This window comes from Ovis aries, chromosome X, assembly GCF_016772045.2.
Source record: "Ovis aries strain OAR_USU_Benz2616 breed Rambouillet chromosome X, ARS-UI_Ramb_v3.0, whole genome shotgun sequence".
NCBI classification, from domain to species: Eukaryota; Metazoa; Chordata; class Mammalia; order Artiodactyla; family Bovidae; genus Ovis; species Ovis aries.
In genome coordinates this window covers 19,347,009-19,358,414 of record NC_056080.1, presented here as the reverse complement: position 1 = coordinate 19,358,414, position 11,406 = coordinate 19,347,009, and the positions used below count along the sequence as shown (strand labels likewise).

Below are 11,406 nucleotides of genomic sequence, written 5' to 3'. Positions count from 1 at the left end.
CTTAGAGCATATAAAAATTCAGTACTGTGATCTGTTTCCATAACGATACAGATCTCAACTTGATTAACGTAATAGCCTTATCTACAGCTTGTCCTAATTTTGATTAGTGATATACCTTTTACAGAAATTTTTATTTTATTTTATTTTTTTAATTTTTATTTTTACTTTATTTTACTTTACAATACTGTATTGGTTTTGCCTTGCATTGACTTGAATCCACCATGGGTGTACATGCGTCCCCAAACATGAACCCCCCTCCCACCTCCCTCCCCATAACATTTCTCTGGGTCATCACCGTGCACCAGCCCCAAGCATGCTGTATCCTGCGTCGGACATAGACTGGCGATTCGATTCTTACATGATAGTATACATGTTTCAATGCCATTCTCCCAAATCATCCCACCCTCTCCCTCTCCCTCTGAGTCCAAAAGTCTGCTATACACATCTGTGTCTTTTTTGTCTTGCATACAGAGTCGTCATTGCCATCTTTCTAAATTCCATATATATGCGTTAGTATACTGTATTGGTGTTTTTCTTTCTGGCTTACTTCACTCTGCATAATCGGCTCCAGTTTCATCCATCTCATCAGAACTGATTCAAATGTATTCTTTTTAACGGCTGAGTAATACTCCATTGTGTATATGTACCACAGCTTTCTTATCTATTCATCTGCTGATGGACATCTAGGTTGCTTCCATGTCCTGGCTATTATAAACATTGCTGCGATGAACATTGGGATACATGTGTCTCTTTCAATTCTGGTTTCCTCGGTGTGTATGCCCAGCAGTGGGATTGCTGGGTCATAAGGCAGTTCTATTTGCAATTTTTTAAGGAATCTCCACACTGTTCTCCATAGTGGCTGTACTAGTTTGCATTCCCACCAACAGTGTAGGAGCATTCCCTTTTCTCCACATCCTCTCCAGCATTTATTGCTTGCAGATTTTTGGATCACAGCCATTCTGACTGGTGTGAAGTGGTACCTCATTGTGGTTTTGATTTGCATTTCTCTAATAATGAGAGATGTTGAGTATCTTTCCATGTGTTTGTTAGCCATCTGTATGTCTTCTTTGGAGAAATGTCTATTTAGTTCTTTGGCCCATTTTTTGATTGGGTCGTTTATTTTTCTGGAATTGAGCTGCATAAGTTGCTTGTATATTTTTGAGATTAATTGTTTGTCAGTTGCTTCATTTGCTATTATTTTCTCCCATTCAGAAGGCTGTCTTTTCACCTTGCTGATAGTTTCCCTTGTTGTACAGAAGCTTCTAATTTTAATTAGATCCCATTTGTTCATTTTTGCTTTTATTTCCAGAATTCTGGGAGGTGGATCATAGAGGATCCTGCTGTGATTTATGTCTGAGAGTGTTTTGCCTATGTTCTCCTCTAGGAGTTTTATTACAGAAATTTTTAAAAAGTTTGTGAGTTTTAGTATAATCCATTGATTTGTCAGAGAAAGAAACAGAGAGTTCCAAAAGCCTAATATTTTGCCCAAGATTCCACAGGCCTCTAGTAGTAAAATGGTAGTAATATATGTTATCAATGTATCTTATAAAGTCTTTTGACACCTTTCATAAGTGGATGAATCATTTATTAAGGGTATGAACCAGATGGTTTATATTTTTGGTATTTATGATGTCCTTGTGGAAACTAGAGACAACACATATACTAGAAGTTGAAACATAAAAGTACCATTGTAAATAAAGAATGACCAAGTGTTAGCAATATTATATAGTTCAACCTAATACTTTTAACATAACAAAGTGAATATTCAAATTGATATGATCTTTACTTTTCTTTCCCACTCCTGTCTTACAAACATAATCTAATTAAGATGAATTCAGTCTCATACCTGTGAGCTACAGATGTTTAAATGAGAATTTGTGGAATGATTTGGCTATGAGAATTTTATGGTTTCTTTGCTAAAAAATGATACTATGCTACCATTGTACTTTTAAACATTGTGAAACAAATATCCCTAAGCTTTAAGATGAAGAAGGAAGACAAATAGTTGATACAAGTTTGTGTGGAATTTGTGTCATTTTCTAGTTTGGGTTTAAGACCAAAGAATGGCTAAATTATATGTATTAGCCTAGGCTTTAAAAAAATACTCGCCACATAAGCATTAGCTTAGAAAACCCTAAATTGCTTTAAAAAAATGGTCAAGCCAAAATAGAAGAAAATCCGTGGTTTTGTGCCCAATATACAATTACACAATTACAGAATTTATATGCTTGCAGTTGGATTTACAAAACCTCCTTAATGTACTGAAGTGTGGTCTAATTGCTTACTAATAAAAGGGGGGAAACACTCTCTAATTAGATAAATACCTTTTATAGCAATCTAAGTAAACACAGTCTGTTTGCCAGAGGGTAGCAAAGAGTGGGGAATGCGTGCTCAGTGCTTCTTTTCACCCTGCTGTTCCTGGTCGGGCACGGTCAGTCTGGAATGCAGGGTCCTTGCCCGGAGCTGCTCAGCATTCCTGACTAACAGCTCTAATCAGCAACTCCTTTAGTCAACAGCATTCAAGAGATGAAAGGAGGCAATAGTTTTAAATTTTTTCCCCCAGATAATTGGAGTCAAAATAGTAATTGACTCTTGTTTGTTTTTCCAATATGCCCTCTGGAAATAACCTCAGGGTCAAAGTAGTTCTCACAGTCCCTACTCTTTCCCCCAAACAGAAACTAGAGTGTTTCTGTTTTCATTAGTTTCTGCAGATCCTACTTTGTTTTTGTTGCTGCTTTTGTTTGTTTTGTTTTTTTGTTTTGCTTTGGGTTATGGGCTCTTATTCTGAAAATCTTGAGAAAGCAGCTGTCCTCTTGTTAGCAAGCTGAGTTGTAGACCACTGGAAAGTGTGGTCACGGTAGTCATAAAGCCTGAGTTCTAGTCCTGGGTCTGTTACTAATTCGTTATGAAGCCTTGATCACATCACTTGAATTCAGAGTACATCAGCATTTCCATCTGTAAAATAAGAAACGCTTGTATTAGCTAGAAGGCTGTGATTCTAAGGGAGAAAATGTTGAGGCTTCCTACATCCATTTATACAGAGAAGCCTTTCTGATACCTTCAGAAAGAGAACACCAATCTCTTCTTTTGAATTTGGTTGCCTTATGCACACCCTTATTTTTCTATTTATCATGCACAGCTCTCTTAGCAGGGATATGAGACCCTTCAAATCAGGAACTGTAATTTAGTCAACCCTGCTGGGGATGTAGAGCAAGCATAAAATCACAGCCTTTAAGGAAGAAAGGATGAAGCTGGTGTACTCTGAATTGCTGTGAGGCAAGAGTAACAAGGGTGTAAGCACAAAGAGGAATGAGGAAAGGAACACAAATAAGTACTCTACTCTTTTGGGTGTGCTGGGCTGTATTTAGGAGATAAATTGTGGAAACACGGTAGCAAGAGAGAAGTGACTCAGAAGTCAGAAAATTCCAAGACCAGAAACTTGTTTCTTAAGAGAGTAGTGATAGTTTCCTTAAGACAATAGCAACAAAACTTAACAAAAATCAAAATAAAACAAAACCTGCAATTTTTCTTATTGTAAAAATAATCCATGCTTACTGTAGAAAATTTGGGAGGTAAAATGAGAACACTATCAACCATAATCATCAACTATTTCTTTTCAGTATTTTTTTCTAAACATCTTTTTTTGTATACATACTATTATATTGAGTATAACATAATATACTATTATAATATATTATAACATATTAATAGTATATTATATGTATTATATATTATACATATTATTATAATATATAATATAATTTATAATATATAATTTTATAATAGCAAAAATATATATTATATATACAATAATATATAAATATATATACATATAAATAATATATATAATATTATATATCATATATAGTATATAGTATATAATATTACTATATAAATATGTAATTTATATAGTATATATTACTTATCTATAATATATATTATATTATATATATTATAATATATAGTATAATATTTTACTATATCTTATAATATATTATACAATACTATTATAATTGAGTATAATATAATATTTTATATCTTGACTTTTCACTTAAAATTACTTAATTTAAATTCTACTTTATGAATGTACCATAATTTACTTAACAATTCCCCTACTTTTCCCTATTTATGGTTTAGTCATTAAGTCATGTCTGACTCTTTGCAACCCCATGGACTGTAGCCTGCCAGGCTCCTCTGTTAATGGGATTTCCCAGGCAAGAATACTGGAGTGGGCTGCCATTTCCTTCTCCAGGGCATCTTCCCAAACCAGGAATCGAACCTGGACCTCCTGCATTGCAGGTGGATTCTTTACTGACTGAGCTATGAGGGCAGCTCTCCTTATTTATAGTTTTTCTCTATTATGAGTATTTCTGTGATGAATGTTATTATTTCTTTATTTTATTGAAGTATAGTTATATTAGTTTTAGGTGTACAGCATAGTGATTTGATATTTTTATAGCTTATACCACATTTAAAGTTATTATAAAATATTGACTATATTCCTAGTGCTGTACATTATATTCTTGTATCTTATTTTATACCTAGTAGTTTGTACCTCTTGATCCCCTTCCCCAGTCTTGCCTCTCTGTCCCACCCCTCTCCCTTCTGGTGACCACTAGCTTGTTCTCTATCTGAGTCTATTCTATTTCTGTTTTGTTGTGTTCATTTGTTTATTTTTTTGTTCTATATATAAATGAAAGCATACAGTATTTGTCTTTCTCTGTCTCACTTGCTTCACTTAGCATAATACCCTCCAGATCCATGTTTTTGCAAATGGCAAAATTTCATTCTTTTTTAATGGCCGAGTAATATTCCATTGTATGTATATATGTGTGTGTGTAAATATGTGTGTGTGTGTGTGTATCTCACATCTTCTTTATTCATTCAACCATGATGAACGTTATTATGTGATAAATTTTCTCCAGATTTTTGGACAATTTTCTGAGAAGAGATTTCTGAAAGAGACATTGCTAGGAATAAAGATATACAAATTTTAGGAATAAAAATATAAACAAACATATAAGAAATATATAAACACACATAAACACATGTGTTCCCAAATTATTTCCTAAGAAAGTATTATCAATTTTCACTTTCACCAGAAGGGACCATATGTATACATTACAAATAAGAGCTGTCTGAGGTTGAAATGCTCTATCACATTTAACTGAATTATTTTGGCCCCTATTGTAGAGGAGTTTCCTATGAGGGGAAGTGGGACTGAATGACCAAAAGGTATCTGCCATCTACAAGAGTCACTGACTAAAATCAACTGAACTACTACCAAGAGAACTGGCTCTCCAGTTCTATTGGCTCCCCAAGAAATTAGAATCTCAGCTCGCTTAAGTCACAATGCTCGCTGCTAAGGATACGGTCCTTGTCCTTGAAGAGCTAACTGTCTAATGGAGTGCAGGTATTAAATAATTAATTTCTATATAATGGTATCTGATAATACCTGAGACATTTTCAAGGTATTATAGGATCTCAGAAGAGGCCCTTAAGCAAAGAAAGGTGGGGAAAACATTGTAGACAAAAAGAAACAGCATTATCAAAGGTATGAAGGGAAAAACATGGCTTGTATGTTCGATGTGTGTATGTGTCTACAAGTCATTAAGTTTTCTTTAAGGATAAAGTATTAAGTGGAAAATGGTGTAAGCTTGTAGGATAGTCAGAGGTTAAGTCATGGAGGGCTTTATATGCCATATTGAGAAGCTTAAACTTTCTTTTATAAGCAGTGGAGAAATATTTGAGGTTTTAGAGAGAGTGATGCAGTCAGATGTCATGATGGATAATGTTTCTGACTGTGGTGGAAGAAAGGATACATTTTTAATGAGGCAAGACCAGAAGCAAGGAGATCTGTTAGGAGACTTTTGTAATATCCTACTGAGGAAATGTAAAAGCTTAAATTAGGGCAGTGGCAGTATGGAGGAATGGAGGGGAAGGAAAGGCTCAGCAGTTGGGCAGGAGTTGATAATTGATTGACTGTGAGGGCTAATGGAAAGAAAATACTTCATAAAAATCAAGATAATAAGAATAGCAAAGAATCAATGCTCAATAGGTTAACTGTAGAAGAGTCCTAACAGACTCTCCTAACAGAGTCCAGCCAGAAACATCACTCTGGCTGAAATATGCAGAATGGGTAGAAGGGGTAAGACCTAAGGGAGAACAGTATGGAGGCTGCTGGAGTAATCCTTGTAATGGATGGCAGTGATTGGATTAATGTATTGCCTGTGAGGTGGAGAGAAGTAGATGGATATGAAGGATTTTAAGGAAGTGAGAATTGACAGAGCTTTTTGATGAATGGGATGTGGAGATGAAGGAGAGAGAAAATTGAAGGATGATTTCCAAAGTTTCTAACTTAGGCAACAGAGTGGATGGTGACACCATTTATTTGAGACAGGAAACTCCAGGAGAGGAGTGTGTTTGGGCTCTATTGATGAGTTTAATTATGAAAATATTGAGCTTCAGTTCCTGTGAGACATGGCACACTAATTCATTTATTCCTTCACTCAGCAAATATTTATGAGTACCTACTATATGCCAGGTACTATTCTATATTCTGAGACTAGAGCAATGAAGACAGTCTAGTTTAAATTCAAGTAGACATGTTGATGAGCTTCCCAGGTGGCACTAGTGGTAAGAACCTGCCTGCCAGTGCAGGAGACAAAAGAGACGCAGGTTCGATCCCTGGGTCGGGAAGATCCCCTGCAGGAGGGCATGGCAACCCACTCCAGTATTCTTACCTAAAGAATCTCCTGACAGAGGAGCCTGGTGGGCTACAGTCCATGGGGTCACAAAAAGTAGGACAAGACTGAAGCAACTTAGCATGCATGCACAGACATGTTGGTATTTGAATGAAGCTAAGGGTGAGTTTAAAGCTAAGTTATAGGTTTGGGACTCACTAATGCATGAAATCATTCAGAGAGTCTCTAGAAAATGTTAATATGTGGGGCAGGTTGAGGAAGAGGTACCAAAAAGAAAGCTGAGAAGTAGTGGCCAGAGTTAGGAGGGAAATCAGGAAATGTGGTATCACAGAAGTCAAGAGATAAAAATCATTCAAAGATGGAGTGGTGAATGCTTCTGACAGATCAGAGGAGAAAGTCACTATCCATTGGATTTAGTGACAAGGTGCTCATTGGTGAGATATGTGGGAATATCATCAGAATGATATGGGCAGAAACCAGTTGCTGTGGGTTTAGGAATGAATAGGAAAGGAAACGGAGATGGACTTGTAGATAATTTTTTTTCCCCAAATTTTAGCTCCTGAGCCAAGGCAAGAGAGTGCACAGCCTTCTGGAGCCCAAGCCTGGCAGCCATGGTGACAGAAGGAGGAATGAAATGTGTCAAGGTCTTGCTCTATGTTCTTCTGCTGACCTGTTGTATCTGTGCAGTGGGACTGATTGCTGTGGGCTTAGGGGCCAAGCTCGATGTGAATCCGACCATTAACCAGGGGGCCACCTCTGAATCCCCGGTGCCCGTGGTCATCATCGCAATGGGTGTATGCCTCCTCCTGGTGGCCTTTGTGGGCTGCTATGGGGCCTGCAAGGAGGACTTCTGTCTTATGATCGTGCTTGCCATCTGCTTGTCCCTAATCTTGCTGGCGGAGGTGGCTGCGATCATTGCTGGCTATATGCTTAAAGACAAGGTGATGTCAGAATCTAATAAGGACTTCCAGCAGCTGATACAGAATTATCCAGAAAACAATCACATGTCATCGATTATGGACAGGATGCAGGAACATTTTACGTGCTGCAGGGCAACTAACTACACAGACTGGGAAAAGATCCTGCTCATGACCAAGCAAGTCCCTGGCTCCTACTGTGTCAGCATCACTAAAGGCTGTGGGATTAATTTTAGCATAAAGGAGATGCATGCTGAAGGCTGTGTGGAGAAGACTGGGATCTGGCTGAGGAGCAAAGTGGTGATTGCAACGGGCTTGAGCATTGCCTTTATGGAGGTCCTGGGTATTGTCTTTGCGTGCTGCCTTGTGAAGACCATCCGATGTGTCTCTGATAATGTCAGGGGTCCGGTCTCTTCAGTCCGCTTAACCAGGGGAGCGGGGTAGTATACTCCAGGTTTTTCAATTAAACATTGTTTTTTTCAGACCAAGAACCGTGTTTCAACTCTAAAAGGGGAAAGTAACATCAATAATAGCTGGAAAAGGAATGTGGTGCCCCAAATTACACAAACTGCAATGTTAAGGACACAGTCCTTTAGACTACCAAGTCTGTCTAAGACTTCTCATGTCAACTATTAATACAAGGAGTTGGGGGTTCAACTACAAAGTTAGAAGAGTCCACACAAAATCACCCTCACTTCTGACACCAACTGTAACTTTGAGAGTTCCCCAAATACCCCTTAGCTTCAATAATTTACCAGAAAGATTCACAGAGCTCATTGAAACTAATTATACTCATAGTTTATTACAGGGAAAGGATACAAATTAGAACCAGCTAAATAAAGTAAATGATATGTGGGACAGAGTTTGGGACGGTCATAGGTGAAGCCTCCATTGTTCTTAGGATGTATGACCTCCCCAGTATTAATGTGTGAAAATATGCATGGAGTATTGCCAACATGTGAAGCTCACCCAGCTGTGGTACCAAAATTTTTATTGGAGCTTCACTATGTAGATATGATTGATTGATTGATCATCCATGTGGTTGAACTCTGTCTGCAGCTGTCCACTCCTAGGATATTGGACTGATTTCACATGGTACTAGGGGCCTGCTTTGAATGACAAGGACAGTCTTATCACTTGGGAAATTCCAAGAGCTCAGAGTTTACTTTCCAGGAGCCAGGGATGGACATACTTCTTTTTGAGAAGGTCAAAGTCTTTATTATACAGTGGAATCACGTGAAGATTTTTGGTTTTATAGTTAATTAGTCTTGCTTGAATGAATTAGGCTTGAGTATGTTTAAATGCTGATTAGTAATTGAGAACTTCAAGATTAAAGATAGAGGGCAGAGTTAAGATGGCAAGATTCTTGAGAAGGTAGGAAGGGATGGATTCAGACAACCAGGGAACAGAGGCATCAGCCTTCCCTACATAACAGCAGGGAAAGATGAAAGGATGAGGACTGACTTAACAGGGCATAAGAAAAAGTCTTGACAAATGGCCTCTAATTTCTCTGTGAAGTAGGAAGCAAAATCATTTGTTGAGAATGATGGCCCAGGAGAAAGTCAGGAGTATGAGCAGTTGGAAATAGTTGCCATGGAGCAGGAAAACCCAGCAAGCTGGAAGACCTGAGCTAAGGGTCTCTTTGATACGTTAATACTGATGACCAGAAATTTATAGTGGCACCAATTTGCATGGTTTCAAAATAAGTACAGTGGTGCAGTTCAGACTTAAAGGAGTCTAAGGAAGACATTCAGAAATCAAATTTTGCAATCTTCCCAGTTATAAGACAAAAAGAGTGAAGTCTCTAGTAAAGCAAGGAGGTAGACAGAATATCTGGAAACAAGTTAGAGGTTAACCTAAGCATGACCTAAGCACCTCCCAAAGACCCTTCCTCCAAACATCATTACCTACAGGATTAGGATGTCAACATGTGGATTTGGGGGACATCAATATTCAGACCATTGCAGGTATGATTATTCTCATTTTAGAGGTGAAGAAATTAAGGCTCAATACCCACTCCAGTACTCTTGCCTGGAAAATCCCATGGACAGAGGAGCCTGGTAGGCTGCAGTCCATGGGGTCGTTAAGAGTCAGACATGACTGAGTGACTTAATTTTCACTGTTCACTTTCCAATTTCATGCATTGGAGAAGGCAATGGCAACCCACTCCAGTGTTCTTGCCTGGAGAATCCCAGGGAGAGGGGAGCCTGGTGGGCTGCCGTCTATGGGGTCGCACAGAGTCGGACACGACTGAAGCGACTTAGCAGCAGCAGCAGCATGCTTTGGTAACTTCACCCAGGTAAAAGATTCAGCAGCAGATATAGGATTTGAACCCATGTCTTAGCAGGATTAATTCATAGCACCACAGAGACAGGAGGTCACTATTTACATAAGATTTCAGTTCAGAAAAACTCTTGACTGCTTTTATTTCCTATATTTAGAAATGAGTATTTTAGTTTTGTATTACTATTATTTGGGGAACAGTTGCTTCTATTTTGTTTCCCTAGCTTTTAGTAAACTTCCCTTTGAAAATGTTAGTCTGTCTCTTCTTTGCTGAAGTAGAAGAAGAAAAGATGTTTTCATTTTATTCCAATTACAGGGAGAAGTGAGTGCTCAGTCACTAGCATAGCTGTCCCACTCAGCTCAGCCATCATTATTTTGAAGCTCATTATTGCTCAGACCTTGTAAGGTTTAGTTTTACTGAGGAATCCCATTCATTATTTAGGGCATGTAGCAAAAATAGATTCTGATGAGTTAAATATAGAAACTCCAGGCCATCATCTAGATGTCAGAGTCATAAAGAAAATGACAATGATTCATAGAGTGTCAGAACAGGAAGAAATCTCAAAAACCATCCTGTTCACTTCGTTTTACAGACACAAGACCTGAGACCCAGAGTGGTTAAGTAATGTTCCAGAGGTCTCACTCAGGTAGTATGGAATAGACAGAGCCAAATCACCTGATTAAACTTCCTTTTTCTATCCTTAACATCACAGTGGCCAAAATTTGGTTTTGTCAGATTCCTACTCTCTGACTCCTCAAGTCCAAAGTTCTTTTAATGTCTCTAACTGCCAAGTGGGCCACACAAATATTGGTCTCTTCTTTTGTTCTGTTGCTAGATTCAGTTCAGTTCAGTTCAATCACTCAGTTGTGTCTGACTCTTTGAGGCCCCATGGACTGCAACACCCCAGGCCTCTCTGTCCAACACTAACTCCAGCAGCTTGCTCAAACTCATGTCCATCAAGTCAGTGATGCCATCCAACCATCTCACCCTCTGTCATCCCCTTCTCCTCCCATCTTCAATCTTTCCCAGCATCAGGGTCTTTCCCAATGAGCCAGTTCTTTGTATCAGATGGCCAAAGTATTGGAGTTTCAGCATCAGTCCTTCCAATGAACACCCAGGACTGATCTCCTTTAGGATGGACTGGTTTGATCTCCTTGTAGTCCAAGGGACTCTCAAGAGTCTTCTCCAACACCACAGTTCGAAAGCATCAATTCTTCAGGGCTCAGCTTTCTTTATAGTCCAGCTCTCACATACATACATGACTACTGGGAAAACCATAACTTTGACTAGACAGACCTTTGTCGGCAAAGTAATGTCTCTGCTTTTTAATATGCTGTGTAGGTTGCTCATAGCTTTTCTTCCAAGAAGCAAGCATGTTTTAATTTCATTGCTGCAGTCACCATCTGCAGTGATTTTAGAACCCAAGAAAATAAAGTCTCTGTTTCCACTGTTTTCCCATCTATTTGCCATGAAGTGATGGGACCAGATACCGTGACCTTTG

General features: G+C 38.4%; 1 protein-coding gene across 1 annotated transcript; it reads left to right on the top strand.

Annotated features, from left to right (window-relative positions):
- Positions 1-7,315: 7,315 nt before the first annotated feature.
- LOC101105138 (CD63 antigen-like) lies at positions 7,316-8,065 on the top strand. Its single transcript, XM_042241967.1, has one exon. It carries the CDS (start codon positions 7,316-7,318, stop codon positions 8,063-8,065), a length of 750 nt encoding a protein of 249 aa, XP_042097901.1.
- The last annotated feature ends 3,341 nt before the right edge of the window (positions 8,066-11,406 follow it).